Raw genomic sequence first — 21,653 nt, 5'->3', positions numbered from 1 at the left:
TTTTTTTAACCTCTGTCTGTTCAGTTCTTACCTTTGTACCATTTCAAGCTCTTCATTGGACTTGCAAGACTTGAATTGCAATAAATAGTAAAATTTGTCTTGCCCCAGTAAAGCAGTTAAGGATGCAAGGTGAGATTGCTGTGTGCTGTCGTAATCTAACTATAAACCCTTTTTTAAGTCCATGAACTCAGAAGTAATGCCAGTGTGCTGGTAGCTCGCTAATTGTTGTCAGCAGTAGCCTTAGGACAAAACTGCTCTCTGGCCTCTGATAGTTGTGAAACTGACTTATGAACTCATCATGGTGAATAATTCATACTATGAATGCATTAGGAAATATGAACATGATTGGACTCCAGCTAACAGTTAAAAATGAACATGTTTTTTGTTTTACCTTTATAGACAGTAAAAATTTGGTGGAAGTTGTTGGTGAGCTTACCGAGTACGTCGAGCTGGTAGGTGTGTGTGATGGTGCCGTATTTGTTCTGTACCACACAGGTGTAGTTCCCCCGGTCTGAAGGGACTGCACTCTCCATCACCAGACTCCACTGTTGGTGTCTCAGCTGCATGGGACAAAGCAGAGACAAGCAGGGTAAGTCCTAGTTCATCATTACATAAATAGCATAACAGTGAAAAAGGAAAATATAATGGCAAAATATATGCATTTGTATTAACTGTTGAAAAGCTAGAAAATCCTGTGCCTGGATTCATCTTCTCGTCATATACAACATTTTAAGGACTTTTCCCCATTCAAAAGATAAAATATTTTGCTTTAAATTACTAATCATTATGGCAACGATCTTAATTTTCCATCATTCTGGACCCATGGATGAGTCACAAAATTCCACACTATTTTCCAACCATGAATCAGTCAAAACGTTCATTCATCCATTCTAAGTCTATTTGGAGATAGTCCTCTGCCAAGGCAACAGTTCTACCTTTATTATAACATTCTTTTTCCTCGTTTATATGTTTAATTTTGTGTATTTATGGCCAATTTCTTCTTATCTTAAAGCATATACGTGTACTATTTGTCTTTCTGTTACACTGTAAAATCTCCCCTCAGTTCAAAGCCTTGATTATAAAACCCTTTCAGTATAGTTTAGTCTAGTGGCCCTCCTATCCCTTTGTATACCTCTGAAATTACATATTTAAAAGTACCACATATGCTGTATAATCTAGAGCCACGTCTGAAAACTATTAAAAACCCATCAGTGACGCTCTGGTCTCTAGACACTGTAAAACCAAAGCCCTGAGAGATTGTATGATGTTTTATCATTAGGATCATTAGTGCGTGGTGTTACAGGCTGCACACAGAGACACGACGAAGACATAGCTATAGTTAATTATGCACTGAAACAAGAGGAAACAATGTTATACTAATATGCACATAATGATGTTTTTTTTTTTCTGTAATGTGCTGTGGTATTATCAAGCTTCATGTAAAGATCGAGTGTTCTTTTTTCCATTGGTTTTGTTACATTTCTGTACACTGACACAAATGGAGAATGTGAACGTTATGAAGTTTGAGCCCTGGTTTAGAACTAGTTTACACATGATTTAGTCCTGATTCAGTTCTGGTTTAGTTCTGGTTTGTTTCTGATTTAGTCCTGGTTCAGTCCTGGTTTAGTCCTGGTTTAGTCTTGGTTTAGACTTGGTGGAGTCCTGGTTTTGTCTTGGTTTAGACCTAGTTCAGTCCTGGTTCAGTCCGTATGAGGTACAAAAGTTCGTTGATGGTTGACAGCCGAGTCGTGTCTGTGAATTCGTATTCATACTGAATTCATTTCGGTTGTAATTCTTGATGTCATAACAGACAATACATTTTATGTAAGACTGGACTCATTCGAGAGTTTACGGATATTTATTTTATGCTCAACTACAGCCAAATATGCACTGATTTCTATCCTATGCACACAAATATTTCCAAAAGCTTTCTCCATAGAACTTATTTAAAGGTGCATTGTGTAACTTTTCTGGTGGAGGGTCCATCAAATGATTGTCTTCACTGAGATGTTATTGCTTTGTCTGGAATTTTTCACAGTATGGTATTAAATCTATAACTTCACGGACACCAAACCAGACCAAAGTTACAGGCCAGATCTGTGGAGAGGCAACCCTGCTCACAGTCAGAATACCTGTTTTTGTAGGTATTTTTGAGCTATAAAACCACCTGTAATTGAACAAATGTAAGGTTAGAGCTGTTTAATGTCATACTGTGGAACACTCCAGGCAGAGCAATGACATATCCACAGAAACAAGAAAACAGGAAAGTACCTCATAATTTCATTTATTATACATTTTAAACTCCCCCCCATGACTTTATCTAAACCACTGGTGTCTCATTCATATGCATAGGTCCTTTATGGCCATATAGCCTTCTGTCTGGCTCTGGTCTGTCCTGAGCTCTGGGGTGAAGGGGTTGTACAAACACCGGGCGCTCTCTGCACATTTTTCCGATGCAGGTGAGCGCATGAAAAGCCTCTTGTTGTTGACGTCAGTTCTGTGGTGGCTCTGACCGGGTCCACTCAAGTTCAGGGCTGTTTCACTCGAGCCAGAGACACAACTGCGGCTGTGTCTGCTCAGAGTGGGGGATTCTACTGTGGGGCTTCTTTTTTTACTCTTTCCAAGTAACTTTTTAGTATTTCTGCACCAAAATGCTAGTAGGCTATGCAGTAAAATCACTCATGTTAAAGGTGCCCTGCAGAACTTTTCTCGTGGAGGGTCCGCACCTGCTTGTCTCCATGGAGATGTTATAGCTTTGCCGAATGTTCCATGGTATGACATCTCATGTATCCAGCTAGCATTTATTCATTACGGGTGCTTCTTTTCCTCAAATACATTTAATTCCTTCTGTGAACAGGGGTGACTCTCCACAGATCTGAATTGTAATATAGTGCTGTAAGCTGCTTGGAGAAAAGGCCTATGGATGTAAATGAGACACCAACAGTTCAGATAGAGTGAAGCAGGACGTTTAAAATGTATATGATTAATGGATGAAATTATGTCTTAATGTGTAAAAGTTGTGCATTAAGATCTCATTAAATGATCTGTAAGCAGTTTTCATATTTACAACTTAAAGGCCCAATATGTAACTTTTCAGGTGAGGGGTCTGCCACCATGTTTTTACTTTGCTTGGAATGTTTGCATGGAATATGGCATTAAACTTTTATTAAATATGTTTAATGTTTAAATATGTACACCTAGTGCCTCTGCTCAATTTAATTTCTCTCCAGTGACTAGGTCAGGATTTGGACTACACTAGATGATTTGCAAGAACCCCAGAAGTTGTAGACCACGCACTGGCCAATCAGTGAAGAGCTGTGACGCGCCTGTCTGGGTCCCTTTTGTGGTACAGCACAACAGTAAGTCAAGTGGTAGAGATGGATGTAGATGAAGCCATACATTCTGTGTTGGCAACAATTTCCGAGATCGAGGATTTAAAGCTGGAACAAAAAAATGTTTAGTGAATTTTATCAAGATGTTATTGCCCTTCTTCCTACGGGGTTTGGCACATTACATACGTCACGACCAAATAGCAGTGATTAATTAAATAAAAAAGTACCCGCCTACCGTCGAGCGAACAAATCCTAATGCTGGTAGGTCAGATGATTCAGGCTAATAGGTTTAATGCCACAGTGTGGAACATTCCAGTAAACTAAATGACACCTGCTCAGAAATAAGCAAGTAATTGACCCTCTACCAGAAAAGTTACATAGTTCACCTTTAAACATTACATTCACCTTATGTTCAACTTGCGTTCAACTTCAGGAATATTTTGCATATGTATTTTAAGTACGATGCTGAGAACAGGCACATATACTACATTGTTTGTGTGTAGCAGGTAACATGTACAACAGTGCTTTGGTCCATTTTCAAGACTTTTAAGCAAAATCGTGACAAGAAGCAATAGCTGTAGTAGTAGTCTTAGTAGTACTAGTAGTATAGTAGTAGTAGTATCATTCATCTCTCCTCTTCTCTACTCTAGGCTGGAGGTGAAGGTGGAAAATCCTCCCAGAGTAAATATTATGGCTGTGTGTGCATTTTGCTTTGTGCAGTCGCGTAGTAACCCCCACCACACCAGTTCCGCCCCCTACGCCACCTGCCCCGCCTCTAGCCCTGTCCCGTACACACCCATGCAGTCCCGAGTGAATGGCTGCTCTCATTGGGGTTTGAGTGACGTCCTGACCGCGTGCAGAAGAAGAAGTGGGGGCGGAGAGACGGTAGTAAAATACGAGCTGGAGGACAGACCACCAAGAGGCTGTACTTATAGTTATGGACCATTTAAAATCCTAAAAGCCCCATGATTTAAGCCATAAATGAGCATAACTCTTACATAGAAGCAATTGAAGATAGGCCTGGAGTAAGTCACTATAATTTGGAGTTTTTTAAAGCCTTCAAACTACTACTAGGGATCAAAAGCATTTTCAAAATCATTACCATGCCACTATTAATATATTTTCCAGACCGTGTTACTTTGAATAAGTTTCATTTGAAACGTCTGATTTATTTTTAAGTGAAACCAAACAATTATGCAACATTAAATTTAAATGTTAGCAAATTATACACATTTTCAGAGAGTAACTGAGGTGAATAGGAACAACATATCATGGTACCTCATAGTGGTAGTAGTAGTAGTAGTAGTTGAAATAGCAGTAGTAGTAGCAGTGTAGTACTGTAGTAGCAGTAGTAGTAGTAGTAGTAGTAGTAGTAGCAGTAGTAGTAGTAGTAGTAGTAGTAGTATTAGTATTAGTATTAGTATTAGTATTATTATTAGTAGTTTTAGTAGTAGTAGTAGAAGTAATAGTAGTAGCTGTAGTAGGAGTAGTAGTAGTAATAGTAGTAATAGTAGTAGTTATTGCAGCAGTGACAGTAGAAATTTCACGAGTGCATTTTTCAAAACAAAATATTAAGCCAAATAATAATAATAAAATAATACTAAAACTAAAACTAAAACTACTACTACTACTACTACTACTACTACTACTACTACTACTACTACTAATAATAATAATAATACACAGTTTTAAACATTAGTGATGCTATTGTTTTTTCTGTATCCAGGGAATAATCAGTTGTAATTATGTCCTTTCATGTAAACTGTCTTCTTTCCGTAAGAAGTGAAAATGAAGCTACATTTTGGGAGTTTTGCGAGGTTGAAAATGCTAATTAGTCGAATTTTCACGGTCCGCTGAGAAGTGAATAAGGCTCAGTCATGGCAGAGACGGGAGGGCTGCAAGAACACAGGAATAAACAGTAGTTAGAAGTCATTTGTATTTTCCACTACTTTTAATTTTAACCTTTTACATAAACAAAAACAGGGCAGCACGAAACCCTTTTGGTGAGCCAACTTTGAAATTGAAAGAAAAATCCAGTGTACAAATATAAGTATGGGGAAGCTTCTATCCACTTGACAGTACATTCAAACAGGTCAATAATCATCTTGAGTCTTTTTAATAGAAAGGTCTACAGCCAATATTCTGTCAGTAAAAGCGTGTGGTTTGGAGCAGACTGCAGACAAGGAAGAAGAAATTCAGAAAAAAATGAACTGAAAATCAAGATTGATGAATATGAAGAAATAGAATAACTTTATTTATGTTTTTGGTTTATTGCCCAGACCTACTTGCCAACCTTTCAAAGATAAGAACTTAGATTAAAGGGCTCATATTACACAATATTCTGATCTGTTATAATGTTGTGTCCTCATCACAAACAGACCTGGAGTTGCATTTTATTCATTTGATTCATTACTTCTCAAACTGAAAACACTCTGTTCCACCTTGTGATGTCATGTGGTTTTACAGAAAATGCTCCATTGTACTTTTAAACTTCCTATATCTTCGCTAGAATCATTTGGATAATTTCAGCCATAGAATTATTAGTACCTTACTGAACTACTCTTAAAGGTAAAAGGATGAAAAATATTTAAAACTACTACTATATTTTGAGCATTTTGAGCTTTGGACATGTAGACAAACTAATAATACAGGGTTGCTCAAACGTGTGAATGAAACAAAACACAACTCCAGGTATATTTTTGAGGAGGTAACAACATTCTGTCAAAAAGTCAATTTTGCGTAACACAGGACTTTTAATATTTCAAACACAACTGACTCTCCCGCTCGCCACTATTTGAGTTAATTGTTTTCGCTGCAGATGTCCCTTGCCTTTACGACTGTTACGGACACTGACCCCAGCTGAACTGGGGCATTAGTTGCTGGACGTGATAATCCCATTCATTCCAATCATGCCAGATTCCAAACAGAATTAAATTATTAAGGAGCTTATGTCCCAAGTCATACAAGCTTTAAAGCTTTCAGGGGTTTGACTGAGGCTGTAGAAGGACAACAGGCCTGGGAATGGACAGCAGACTTTACACTGACAACTTTAATAATCTACACTGTGGATTATAGACCATTAAGAAGGAAAACAGAGCTGTACAGTAACTTCATATGTGTTTGAATATGGGTAATTTTTTGAATATGTATTGGTTAAAATGCACTGTACTTATTTATTGCTATTTTTTTTTTTTATTCAAGTAGGTTAATTGAGAGCAAATTATAACTTTTTTATATTTGCCAAAATGTAAAACGTCAATGCAGTTAAAACCCCACAAGCAATTCCAAGCCATGATTATTAATTATTGACAACTTAAAAGGAAAGAATATACTATATGGCCAGGTAAATGTTCAAGATTAAGAGACTAATTATGTGACAGTTCGATGTTTGATATGTAAAAAGGGCTTGTAGATGTTTTCTTTATATTCTAGTTGCTGGTTGTTACTGGAAAACACACAAAGCACTATTTGGAAAGAAGCACATATTTCTTTTATTTTGTACGGGGTATTTTTGTCTACTTTAGCACTATTATCTGTGTGTCTACAATTCTAAAAAGATGACATCCGCCACGCTGCACAGTTTTTGTATTTGATTCTCTCCTGGCTGGAGGGTGGCAGCAGTGCTAAGATTTGCACACTGTAAAACGAACTGTAAACTTTCTCCTTTGATAATAAAGCTGTGTTTGTACAACGCATCAGGAGGGAAAAGTAAGGACTAAAATTAAAAGTAGTCCAAAAATAATCTTATTAGAAAAGTGGCATTCCTTAGCGGCCTTCCGAGCCCCATAATCCAGGCTGTGTTAAAATGTGAAGTGGAAAAACAGGGATTTAAAGTGCTTAAAGTCTTAAAAAGTGTCAGTATGGAGCCAGTTTAAGGGCCCTGGCAACCTGTCAAAATACAGATTGAAAAATCACAGGGACCCGTTCGGACTGAGACAAACCTATAACAATGTGTGCTTTTGTTTGGCTCGTTTAGCATTAGCACAATAGCACCGCAGCACCGGCTTTAGCTGTCAAGGACTCACTGTGTCTCAATAGGGCATGGTTACAAAGTCAAAGTACCTCAAATGTTACTCGTGGAGATGTAAAAGACATAACAAAATATATCTAAGTATCAGAAAGTACTAGAATATATGTTTTGTTCACTTCTTAATGGATGTTGGTTGAAAAGTTACCACAAATCAAACCTCAGATAATTCAAATAGATTACTTCTCTACCACTACTATTACTATTACGACTACTACCATTCCCTAACTACTAGGCATGTAACGATATCCAAGTCTCACGAAATTAACACGATAATAACACTTCTACTTTCTTATGAACTTCAGATTGAGATGCAATCATTACAACGTACGCTTTTGTTTGTATCCATTTAACATCGTGACAATACAAATGTGTGGAGCATACAACAGCATTGGCTTTGGCTGTCAAAACCACCATGCGTCTCAATAGAGCGCAGACCCTCCCCTCGTTCTCAGTTTCTATCTGATGGCTCAATAGAGGTTGACCTTTGACCCCTGGCCCCGGCCGATCGAGGCACCGCACGGAGAGGGAGCCACAGTTGTCTGGGAACGCTCACAATGCATGGCCCGGCACTGCGCTGGAATCTGATTTTGTATTTTACAAATGAGCCACACATCCGATTTACCGATTCATTTGGCTCCAACAAACGCATCGTTTAGCTGTCCGTGTTGCCTTCAATGGCTTTACAAAGTGTCGGTGTGACAGATATGAGAGTGAGTGAAAGCTTGAGTGCTCACGGAGAAGATGGTTTGATGGAGTCCCATTATAGAGCCTTGAAGAAAATAGAATACATTTACCCTTGTGAAATGTATTGGAAAATGACATTGCACAGGCACAATATGAAGGAACAGAGATTTATTTGCACCTTCTTTTTAGTTTTTTCTGTTTTCCATTCAGAAGTGTTCACGGTAACATCAGCTAAAACATGCATAACTGACTATACCTAAAAAGGCCTAATTAGTTGCCCCAGTGGTATTAAAAGGGGTCAAATGCAGATGAATATTTCCCTTAATCTAACCTCCACCAGAAAAGTTACACAGTGCACCTTAAGGTTCTCATTCTTATTCCATCCTTATAATAAACAAAAAGAACCTGGATGCATTTCGGTTTACCTTCTTCTCTGCATTTGTCTGCGCTCCATTGCCGTCTCTAAAATATTCGCACAAGATGTTTGTTTGAGCGTGAGTGCTTTGATAGACTTCCATTACAGATGCACTAGTAGTTTGGACGATAGTGTGATAGATTTGATAAAGGAGCAGGAAGCGGCTCGCTCAGATCCACTCGAGTGAGGTGACAGGATGTATTTTTACTGAAGGGTAATGGCTGCTAATGGACGAGTATTTCTCTCACTCTTCTGCACATCTGAAGCCACTTACAGAGGACAGAGGCGGATACAAAGATGGAGCAGCCCTGGACTACAGTGTGTCCATCAATAAAGATCCCTCAGCAAAGGGCCTATGTACAATAAAGCAATATTAACTTCATCTTAAAGGCCCCTCTCCTGTTATTACTTTGACTGGAATGCATTCATAGCTCAAAAATACATGCTCTCTCTTTGCATATCTGACCAGCAAATCACCAGTGTGTGTCCATTTAGATAGGCAAGTTTGTGGTACAGCACAACAGTAAACAAAGTGGTCAAGATGGATGCAGACAAAGCCAGACATTCTGTGTTGGCAATTCCCGAAATCAAGGATTTAAAGCCGGAGCAAAGAGAATGTTTGGTGAATTTTATCAAGGGGAAAGTTATTGCCCTTTTTCCTATGGGTTTTGGAGCATTACATACGTCACGACCAAATAGCAGCAACTGGTTAAACAAAAAAATACCCGCCTACCATCAAGCGAATGAATCCTAATGCTGCAAGGTCAAACGGTTTCCACAAAGTGAAACCGGATAATGAATCAGGCTAGAGCATTCCAGGCAAAGCAATAACATCTTCACAAAGACAAAGTGGCTTCCAAATGTCCATTCAGATGATGTTTCTTTTGGACGTATACATTAACGTATTAAGACTATTTAGTAGTTATATTTGGTCCAGAAAGTCTCATAGTGTTTGATTTTTTTTTTAACAGAAAGCTCTTCTTTAGTTACGTAAGTACAGATACATAACACATTTGGATCAGTCTTGTCTTGTTTTTAAGGAAACAAATGCAGTTTTTAGTCTGCACTGGTATAAAAAAAATATGATTAGATTAACTCGTCTTACTTTGACACATTATGGACACAGGACAAAGTGTGGAGCTGGGAAAGTGATTGTGTTCTTGTAACGACCTCCCTCTCACATCTTCATATGGGACAGTGATGTGTTCATTTGGCGGGACGGGGGGTATCAGAGGGGTGGGGGTCCCGGGTCACATGGGTCCTGACAACATGACAATGGCCTACTGAAGCTCCGCCCACGTTTGGGGTCATCAAGGTGATGGTGCTTCCTGCTCCAAGTGACAAGATCATGTGAGAGTGACAGCCGTGGAGAATGGGGCTGAATCAACCCGCTGTGATTTTTAACTCCGTGATGGGATCCTGACATACGCCCCTCACTCATCTATCAGAAGAATAAAGGATTGATTTGTTATACTGTTTTATTGTTATGCTAAAGTTATTTTAAAATACATATGTGTTTAATACAGGCATAACAACAGACTGACCTTTTCCAGTGAGTAAGTTATAGATGGATAATGGTACTTGGTTTTAAAAAGTGAGAAATAAAAATTTATTTACTCTTTTAGTCATGTTACCTCATCGAAAAAATATACCAGGAGTTGTGTTTTGTTTCATTCACACATGTTTTAATAACTCTTTATTATTGGTGGACACCACCAATAATAATCTCCAAAGCTCAAAATGCTCGGTTCCATCATGTGATGTCATGAAGTTAACAACTACCTTTTTCCTTTTGTTCAGTAGAGATAAGGGCTGAAATAATCCAAATGATTCTAGTAAAGATAAATGAAGATGAATGAATGAACTAAATATGCAAAGTTTGCGAGTTAAACATGTTTGAATGAAATGAAATACATCCCCAGGTAGGAAACAACATTATAATATGAATAAAAAAATTGTGTGAGCCCTTTAAAATCTATAATACTACTAATGCTGTAAAGGATTTATTGATGAATCACAATGATTTTAATTTTGTCTCACTGAACCTCAGAAGATCGTTGAAGTTGAGCAGATTTTTGGACTTGAAAAGCGCTGGATACCCTCCCCTCTGACCCTCCATGGTCCTCTGGTGTCAGTGAGCCGTCTGTCCCCCTCTGCTCTGGGTCAATCTCTGCATTCACCCTCCTCAAGGCCAGTCCTAACCTCATAGAGGGCACTAACTGGTTTAAGAGCTGCCCCAGGAGAAGAGCAGGGGTATGGTGGGGCGTCCCAATACAGACACAAAGACTAATGTCTCCAAATTCAACAATAAGATCTTTATCCATTGGTGTGTATGGTTAAGACATGGACGGTAATGTCTTAATAATACCCTATAATGATTATTCATAGTTCTATTACTCAAGTGAAATTCAAATGATACTCTTCGATCGATTGCCATGAATTTAAAAGGTAATATGTTTTTTTTTTTTTGAGAAACAGAAGAAGCTATTTTGAAATGACATTTGGAGAAATTTTTGTGTTCAGTTAAGATGATTTTTGGACCAACCAAGACAAGAGAATTGATTTTCTCAGTATTGAAACTCAGACAAGTTTTACTAAAAGAAAATGATGCTGATGATTTTGTATTTGTCTTTCAAGTTAGAACCACTATTTTCTTATATTGTGGTTCTTATAAAAATGTCATAAAAATGTTGAGGTCAGTGAACAAATTGGACATAAACTTGTTTGTGTTTAGCATGAAAAGAAATGCATTGCTACTTTACTGCATATAGCCTAAAAATATAGGCCTAAGCCACCTTTTCTAACCCTTATGATGGACAAATAAATTACAAATGACAAAACAAATCCATCCTTCTTTATTTCATAACTTTGAATATGCTATCACAAACTTGCCCCTTTCTTCATAATGATATTCCACCTGACTTTACTTTTAGCCTAATTGGCCACAGTAGGACTCACAGAGCTCTAGTAACCACTTCAGCTATGCCATGCCAGGCTTAAAGCGCCCGGGCTATATTCAGACCAAATCGCAGGGCAATCGAACGATGACAACTCATAATGTCAAAGTGAGTCCGGACACCACACAGGACAAGGCCACTGGGTCCAACAGGCTCTAGAGGCCTTATTACACACATATCCCCGCTCCATACATCTATAGATATACATCTGATGACACCTATTATAAGCCAGCCATAGAGCAACTGGAGCACAGGGACACAAAATGGCCGTCACAGCAGTTAATGTTTTGCCAGACTACTTCAGAGAAATCAGAACTCCATTGTTATTGACTGACAAATTAATATATCTATATCAGCATCATGGAAGACTCCACCCATCCAGCACATGAACTTTTTACAGCTCTCCCATCAGGCAGAAGATTGCGCCACCTACAGGCCAGGACCACGAGACTACGGAACAGTTTTTATCCTGATGCCGTGAGACAGATTAATTCTGTCAGAAAAAACACTACAAAACAGCACTGACTTGGAACGCACTTTAGAAAATGGGGGCGGGTTGACATACAATATTTTTAACTATTTTATTCTTGTTATAACTATTTATTCTTATTATAACTATTTGTTCTTATTGTTATCTGTGCTGCTGTTGACCTGGACCTGAGTGCATTGTTTCGTTTCTGTGTATTTTTTATACTGGAATGACAAATAAATTTGATTCTTCTATGATTCTATTCTATAATTTAAATGGCAGGATTGTGAAAATATAGATAAGAAACATAAGAAACATCCAACCAACAGACATATTTTACAATTTAATATTTGTACAATTGTGCAGAAGAGCAGGGGACTCTCTGGATTGTCAAGTTCCGGTGAATCCTGGCTAATCTTTTGTTGACCCATGGCTGTCACTGTTTGATTTCCTAACTTTCAATTAGTTAAATCAACAATTTTGTGAAGCCCTCTGAGACGACTGCTATTGTAATTTTGGGCAGTACACACTGAAATTTAATATTTGGATGCAATTGAACTTAACTGAGAATGAAGCAGGAGTAGTAGTTGTCTAGAATTTACGCTATGGTAAAAAGTTATATATATATTTTATTTTAAGCATCTTTCCAAGACATTTAGCACCATGGTTATAAACTTTCTTCAGTAAATCTTAAAATCTTGTTATAATCCCACCAAATTAAGTCAAAATTAGAGAATCATAAAAATCTGTCACACACACTTTACGTCTCTGAGAGTTATAGCGGGAGAGTGAGCGGGGCTGACAGGTGTGAGGGCCAGTCCAGAGCAAGACAACTGCAGAGGTCCACTGGGAGCAGATGTTAGAGATCTCTGTAAACTGTTAATAGCTGCAGGATCTCATTACATTTAACTCTTTGGAGGATCAAGAACACTTCTGTGACAGCCCTCTCTCAGCACTAAAGCATAGCACAACTACAATTTAAAGGTGCAACTTTCATAGGAAGGGTCCGCCATCTACTTGTCTCTTAGTTGTTTTTATTGCTCAAAAATACCTTGAAAACCTGCTGTCTTACCATGAGAGAGGATGCCTCTCCATAGATCTGACCTGTAACTTAGTTTTGTAGTGTCACATGCTTGTTTTTATCGAAATAGTCAAGCCTAAAACCATAATGTGGCACATTCCAGGCAAAGCAATAACATCTCCATGGGTACAAGTTACACAGTGCTCCTTAAAAGCTCTGTGGTCAAAATGACACCAAAAAATCTCAAAACACACACTAAATTTGATTCTTTTGACTTATTGCAGATGCTGATGTTAAAACACCTTTGCGTGACTCTGGATTTTGGAAGCTTGAAACTGCGTGGATCATCTCCTCAATCTAATCTCTTCAAATCCCTTAAAAAATGAATGGAACTCAGACAATGTTTTCAAAGCTTTGTTTCTCACTCAAAATGAACTTGTATCTTTATTTTACTGTTTGAACAAGTGGGGCCTGATAAGGGGTTAGGACTGTGCAAAATCATAACGTGAAATGATTTCAACAAAGCAACAGTAGAAATAGAAGCATGAATTAAATATGTCAAAAAAGTCAAATTTAAAGTTTTTGTAATCAATTCTTTTTTAAGGTTCAGGTATGGCATATACTACTAACTAAATAATGTTTATGCTGTTAAAATCACCAGACATAATTAACAAATGTATTATTGTGACAGTTTTTACAACTTTAAAATTGGACCTACATTGAATCAAAACTACACAAAATCCCAGGAAATTGCAAATATCTGGTTATAATTTTGTACTTTGATTGTTATTTATAGGTGCACTGTGCAACTTTCTCAGTGGAAGATCCGTTACCTAGCTTTCATCAGCCAGTTTCATTTGTGGAAAGCATCTGACCTCGCAGCATTAGGATTTGTTCATTTGATAGTAGGTTGGTACTTTTTTTAATTTAACAAATCACTGTTATTTGGTCATGATGTATATAATGTGCTGCTAATGGGGCTAACTGGTATATTAAGCTTTTCCTGTAGGAAGAAGGGCAATAACATCTTTCCCCTTGGTAAAATTCACCAAACATTCTCTTTGTTCCGGCTTTAAATAAATAAATACAGTCATTCTTTCGACTCTCCACAGATCTGATTTGTTTTAAGCAAAAACATTTTGACTATTTGAGTTTTTTAATAGCTACTTTACAACAATCCTGCTCTTTTGAATATGACATCTTCACATCCGTCTCTCAAACACAGACTTGGCCCTGTCCCTTTAAGCCACAGCAGATCGTAGTGTTTAGGAAGAGTCCGATGACAAAACTGAGTAGAACAGCTGTCCACCGCACTACATTACTGTCAACACAGGCCTATCAGTCCACTATCCGGGCACTATCTCTCCTCTCTCCACGCACTTGCCCTGTTTATTTTAGTTTAGTTTAGAGACCTGGATCATGGCGTGCTGTTTTGTGACCTTTATTTTTACCGTGAGAAGATTTCAGCACTAGCTCCACTTATAGACTTTCACTGTAAGAAGCATCCCAGCCCCGTGCAGAGGGCAAAAGAGCGGACTAGCAAGGATTTAGAAAGGCCACTGGAGGAAATACAGCCCGCTCTGGTCATGACCTCTTATCAGTGCTGCTGAAGTGTCTTCATTGACTCACCAAAAGAAAGGTTTTCTCATACTAACTTTTGAAAGAAATTGAAGATTATAGGTTAAATGGTTTGTGAAATATGTAATAAAAGGTCAGTGAGATCTAGATATACAGTAATAACACTAAAAGTCAAAGGTGCACAAGGTAACTTTTTGCTTGGGGGTCTTTACCTGTTTTTACATGCATGTTTCTATGGACATGTCACAATGCCACAATATGACATTAAACAGATTTATCTTACATGTATTCAATTACAGGTGTTTTTATAATATTTAAAAAAAAAAAAAAAAAAAAAAAAAAACTGTGCGTGGAGTTGCCTCTCCACAAATCTGACCTGTAACTTGGCCTGTTGTCATAGTACTACTAATTCAAAACAAAATATTATCTCTTTTGAATGGTAAAAAGTCCTCAAAATGTCACCTATAAACACAAGGCAGGGAGCAAAGTAGTTGTCCTATCAATAATGAATCAATAATGAATATTTATATCAACATTCAATACAGATGCACATAGTTAGGTTACACATTTCTACATAAATACATACTTTGTAGCTCTGTGGACAGATTCATATGGTGTCCCTTACCTTAATTCCTCCCATTCGCTGCTCTCCTTTGAACTCTTTTTCATTCTTCAGCCAGTGGATCGTGGGCATGGGGTTTCCAGCGGCCGCACATCGAAACTTCACCGTGTTGGCAGCTGGGACCGCCAACAGCTTTTTGTCCATTCGCTCAGGTCTGGTCCAATAAGGAGCTTCTGTGCACAAAACAAAGCTGGGGTTAATCATCAATACCATTTGTGCTTTTTAATATTTTGAGATGTTACTATAATTGCAATAATTGTATTCTAGTGTGTTTAGAAACGCCAAATCTACTCAATGCTTGGAGAAAAGACTCACGTGACACAAGTTCAACATAAGGGTCAGACGTTAAGGTCATAGGTTATTTTAAATTAGTATTTGAACCGTCTGAAAACATAAATCCTGATCACATGAGTTCAGATGGTAAAGGATTTCTGGTAAACCAATATGCGCACGCCACATCAACATTAGGACTAAACAGAGACTAAACCTGAAAATCAATCAAAACTAAACCAGAACTAGAGCAGAATTAAGCCAAGTCTACACAGAACTAAACTTGGATCAAGCCATTACCAAATTTGGACAAGTATGAATAGTCAATTTGATTAATTTATGGGAAGAAAGCAATAATAAGAAGAGTATATATACAATTGTAAAAAGGGAACCACTGTAAGCCCTAAGCAGCATCATACTTTTGTACCTAATTTGACTTGTGTCAAAAAGAAAATTTAATTCTGTCAACTGGACAAAGGTTCTGGAGGGACTTTTGACCACTCATCCAAAATGCTTCTCCAATTCCCTGACCGGTGCATTCCAATTTCCCCATCTTTCTCCTCCGCTACCTCAAATCTAGTCTGGCCATGTTTTCTATTCCTCCAATAATCTCAGATCACAGGAACATTTTGGGGAAGACCCTGCAGGACTCCATTCTCACATGTTTTGGTAATAGCTCAAAGATGGCACAGGCGGGGTTGTTGGTTTGCCCTGTTTTCAAATTGGCCCATGTTGGAGGAGTTAGGCTGTCATGTAGTGAGCAGATGTGGGTTCTTCCCTCAACGCTTCACTCCCCCAAACAACAAGCACTGGAGCGTGGACATCATCACCGAGAGGGCTCACAGGCTTAATAAATAACTTTAATTAAATGCATAATGGTTTGAAGATGCTCGGTCAGATCAGCAGATTCACTGACAAAGTATAAGTGAATTAACTTGACAAGGTAAAACAGCACAAAGGTGATGTGCAATATAGATATACATATTTGATCAAAGTAATTTATATTGTTTACAGTTAGTTAGAAAGAAAGAAAGGCAACTTGATCAAAATGGACATGCCCATTCTGAGAAACTGTTAGCTGGTCTATTAAAAGGCCCATATTATGCAATTTTCTCATGTTACGATCTGTCATAATGTTGTTTCCACATCAAAAACAGACCTGGAGTCATGGTTTGTTTCATTCACACATGTTTAACACGCAAACCCTGCATATTTAAGCTGAGTTCTTATTTCAAACTGAAGTAAAAAAACTCCAACTTAGGAGGTAACAACTAGGGATGTAACAATAATCGAAATATAGTGATGTCTTATTGTCAAAGTTCTCAGAATAATATCGTGGACCATCACAATATATTGAATTACTTAATTAAGTCTATTTGCTTAAATTAAGAGTTATGGTGCAGTAACAGCTAAAAAAAAGACAGAGGGAACTACATGGACCATGATCCTTTGCTGCATTTCAGTGTAGACTACATGAAGAAATAACAGTTCTAAGCACTTTTATAGTCTTAGTTCTTTAGATTAAGTATTGTTTTATGCATTTTAAGAGGAAAAAGTAGCATATTAACAGTTTTGTTAGCCTCCACAAAATATCTCAATAAATATTGTACCGTGAGATGTATATTGTGAAAATATCGTACCGAGAGATTTGGATATTGTTACATCCCTAATCATGAGCTTTCCCAAAGTATCGTGAGCTTTCCCAGGATATTGCAATAAATATTGTACCGTGGGGTTCATACCGTGATGATATCGTATCATGAGACTTGGATATCAACATTATAACATGGCATAAAACTCACAAGAGCAAATTTTGCGTAATATGGGATCTTTAACTTTTGACAATTTTCTATTTCACTATACAAACAGGTCCAAGAATCTGCTAATGCTTGTGAGGTCCAGTGCATCTTTACATACTTCCCGCCAAAACCTGTACTGTCTTTTCCTCTGAGCGCTGTAAAACTTATAAAACCTATTCTGACGGATGCTCCATGGGTGTGAATCACTGGTATGGAGCTGTATGGGACAGGGGACAATGCTGGTACCCCTGTGCTCCAGGACACTACAATGGCACAGTCCATTTGAATCATCAGGTCTTGTGAATTTGGGAAGCTGTCAGTGCGATTTATTGAGTTGTATTGAGAAGATTGGGCACAAAGGAGTCAGAGCCCGGCCATTGTCCCGTGTGTGGATAGAGAGAAGGGTAGTGATGCGTAAAGGGGGACAAAAAGGCTGGGGAGGTGGTTGACCGGTCATCAGATGTCTCTTTTTACTCCCTCAAACACAACCACAGAGACGAGCTAATTACCATCTCAATGTAGCATGGAGCAGCAGCAGCACACAACTGTCGCACACAAATTTAAGTCTGATAAAGTTTGTTAAAGTGGAGAAGATCTTAAAAGTTTCTGCAAATTATAACACAGTGTTTTTGATGGTGGGAAAAGTGTATGATAACGGTTATGTATTAGGTCAGTTAGGACAAATGAAAATAAAATACTGGGAATAATATAGACTCAAATTCTGTATATAATGAACTTCACAAAGCTCATGAAGAAGCACTAAAACAGGCCCAAAACTTCTGAAAGGCTTAACAGAGACTATGCTGAAACCAGATCCATACCTGGACCTAAAGATATTGTACAATATGTCACTTTTTCTGGTTGAGGGCGTGCCACTGCTTGTCTCCATGAACATTTTATTGATATTGCTTGAATGATCCACATTATGGCATGTAACCAGGCAAAATTTCAGGCCAGATCTGTGGAGAGGAGATTCCATCACAATATATCCAAGTCTTTTTGCTTAAATTAAGAGTTATGGTGCAGCAATAGCTTAAAAAAAAAAAAGACAGAGGGAACTACATTGACCATGATCCTTTGCTCCATTTCAGTGGAGACTACATGAAGAAATAACAGTTCTAAGCACTTTTAAGTCTTAAGTCTTGTCAAGGCATTTTAAGAGGAAAAAGTAGCATATTAACAGTAGCCTCCACAAAATATTGCAATAAATATCATACTTGAGGTGTATAATGTGAAAACGTAATTTGGATATTGTTACATCCCTAATTGTGAGCCTCCCCACCATATCGTGAGCTTTCCTGCGATATCGCAATAAATATCATACCGTGAGGTTCATACCGTGACGATATCGTATCCTGAGATACGATACATTGGATATCATTACACCCCTAAAAATGCATGATTTGATACTCTTGAACAATACAGACTAAGTAATAACATCTCACCCCCAACAAACGTTTGCATAGTGAGTCTTTAACAGGCCCAAACCAGGTCTTGACAGGACTACTTCCAGATCCCAATCCAAAGTGATTTTATTTGTTGTTTGCATTCACAGTAACAGTACTTTTACTTCATCTAGATTACTTCTTGCCCATTTATTCTCACTTCATTGCCGCAGTTTGTCCCAAATTTGTCTCATTCAGACCTAGTTCATGAGGTGGACCACACATTGGGCCTGTTTAAAGACTCTAATCCCAGCTTTATTTGTGCGTGTGTGTGGCTGCTTACAACGCCAAGAAAACAGTGTGTACAAACGGCAATGGGACCACGCTGCTCCAGTCACTCTAAATACAGCACGGAGAAGCCCTGAAATCTAACAGATATTATCCTTTTATGGGCCAGTGTTTGTGTTTGCGAGCTGGGGAGTCTGATGCGAATGCCAGCAGGCTATTCAAATGCATTACATTCGGTTACAAAGCCAATTTATGTTTGTTTGTTTTCAGGGACACGTCTTAAGTTTTTGGTTGGGGTCTCTAACCCTTCATGTATCTGTATGTGATTACTACTCCAGAACCAAGCCAAATGTTGAAGACAGCAGCCAGAGACAAACTGTGTGCCACAAGTCAATCACAAAGGCAGGATAGTAAATACTGAAGACAATGGATCAAAGAGGAGAGGGTTAGAAGTAGAAGTCTAGGATTATTTTCCGATGATGACTGTAACACTATGATGTCACCCTTAAAGACAAGTAATAACTCAATAGAAGAATTAAGCTTAAAGAGATGGACATAATGTGATTAGCCAAGACAAAGTAGCCTACTTAACAAATATGAGAAAGATATATACTAGTATTCTTGCTGAAGACAGAAACATATTCCTCCCTTTACAGCAGTTCAACCCTAACCAGGATTGACATTTGCAGGACACGACTACCATCTGGCAACCCAGAGCTCACTTATCTTTCTTATTGGATAATTGGCTTGAGAACCAAAACAAAAAATATAATGTAAAAAAATTCTCACTTTATTTATTTATTTTTTTTTCTTGCCTGCATAATTAAACAAAAGGTTACATTACAAGTGTTGTCAGTACAGAAGCAGAGAAAGCAAATGAGCAATGAAGTCATATGAAGTATCCAATCTTACAAAGTATACAATCCAATGAAGTAAAATTTAGGTAAACAAATTTGATTGCTAAAACCACCAACCACTACCGCTACTGCATTTTCCACAACTACTGTACCTCAAAGAGTAACTCAACCTACTTCAATTTATTCTAATTTACCGTATTCATGGATTTCAGAATTCTGAAAAGTTTGGATAGTTGCCAAAGCAATTAACATCCAATCAAAATATGATATCTTTTGGATGGTCAAGCGTCTTAGCACCATAGCATGAAGCTGAAACCCATGAAAATTGCAGAAAAAGTATAATCAGAAAGTACAAAACTATCTGCTGTAGACCCTGAACGAGACAGTGCCAGGGGTCTCTTGTCAATCAGAATAACTGCACATATGGGCTGGAGTCTGTCAGTGATTTGAAGTAAACGCAATCCACATTTGAGCTGCAGAAATGATGACAGTGTGTCTTATGAAGGCTCAGACACATGTTGTATTGTTTGGAGCTAATTGGTCGGCATAGAAACCATAATATTTGACTTTTGAAAGACACATTAGAGAAGACAGACAAAACCATGAAGGCTTAGTTCTTCAAATAATTTTGTCGCATACAATAAAAACATTTTATACTATGCTCTATCTTAAAATAGCTTCAAATATGAAACAGGTCTGTCCATTTCAAAGTGCTGTTTTGAACCTTGAACTCACAAGTAGCCTACTTAATGGTACACTACAAAGAAGGATACCACACCAGTTTAAATATTCCACAATATAGCAATAAACTTATCTACCTTATATTTATTCATTTACAAATGTTCATTTGCTCAAAATACGTTGGAACAAAATGCATTCTTATTGTGATCGTGCTTGCCTCACCATAGATCTGAAAAGCAACATGGCTTTGTGGAGTCGCCTGTTTGTCAAAATGGACGTTTAGTAACATATTGTGGAATATTCTCCATAGAAACAAGCTCATGGAACACCTTCCTCCATAAAAGTTTATAGCAATAACATTGTTATCACAGACAATTGCTCTTTTGGCTTGGCTCCTGTTTAGATATGATTTATTGGGCCTATAAATCACCAATAAACCTGCACATGGAACACCGTTTCAAAATAAGATTATTTTTAGATTTTATCAATCTCTCATTATATATACATCAACCTTAGTGTCTATTTTTCTCCTCCACTACTATCAACATCCCTTTTTACACTAAAAGCTTTTGCATATTTAGCACATACAAATATTGTGTGAGGCCCCTTTAAGAGTCCCTTAAGCAGCTTGGTCTCAGTTACAGTGTACATTTATATGCCATGGTGCGTGGTATACAGTTAACATACCGATCACACCAGCCGTGTTTCGGAGTCCATTTTCACTTTCAAACCAAACAAACAGCACACCGGAGTACGCCCATGTATTTTAGGCCCCTCCTCAGTTCACCTCTCACTCTATGTGACATGCTATACCACTACTACATCCACACATGGGACAAGGGGTTATCTGTGACCCCTGGCCCTGTGCGTGTGTCCCAAAGTGGGCTTGGAGTGTATATGTCTTGCCCCTCTTTCTCCTCTTCTTCCAGGCTTCAGCTCCAAACCAGAGTGGAGGAAATACCAACCTGGCAATTATACACGGGCCGAGCAGAGAGGACCCGTAAATCAGAAACACACAGAATAAAAAGAACAAAAATGTCTATGCCTCCACTGCTGCTGCTGGTTCAAATGGAAAACATCTATTTTTACAGTTCTGGGCTGAAAAGTGTCCGTATCAGCTGCTCACAGTAAATGGGGAGGCATTCAGAAAACCACCTGAGCTCCGTGGTGAGTCTACAGTCACGCTCTATAGAATAAAATAAATCAGAAATCATTAAAAAAACTTTTGCTATACCAGTTTGTCTAACATTGTGTGGGATTATTTA

General features: G+C 38.1%; 1 protein-coding gene across 3 annotated transcripts in view; it reads right to left on the bottom strand.

The window, feature by feature from the left end:
* The window catches only part of fgfr3 (fibroblast growth factor receptor 3), a 104,417-nt gene that overhangs the window by 29,828 nt on the left and 52,936 nt on the right, over window positions 1-21,653 (bottom strand). For all 3 annotated transcript variants that reach the window (XM_020919789.2, XM_020919788.2, XM_020919790.2), the window contains exons 5-6: window positions 15,112-15,281; window positions 437-560 (exon numbers count right to left, since the gene is read on the bottom strand). In XM_020919789.2, the coding sequence (XP_020775448.1) occupies window positions 437-560; window positions 15,112-15,281 (294 nt within the window). The remainder of the gene's footprint in view (window positions 1-436; window positions 561-15,111; window positions 15,282-21,653) is intronic.

The sequence above is a fragment of the Boleophthalmus pectinirostris genome, unplaced genomic scaffold (genome assembly GCF_026225935.1).
Source record: "Boleophthalmus pectinirostris isolate CB_2022bp ecotype Guang Dong unplaced genomic scaffold, ASM2622593v1 HiC_scaffold_10, whole genome shotgun sequence".
Classification (NCBI taxonomy): domain Eukaryota; kingdom Metazoa; phylum Chordata; class Actinopteri; order Gobiiformes; family Gobiidae; genus Boleophthalmus; species Boleophthalmus pectinirostris.
The sequence above is the reverse complement of the archived record's forward strand: the minus strand, read 5'-3'. Positions and strand labels throughout refer to the sequence as shown.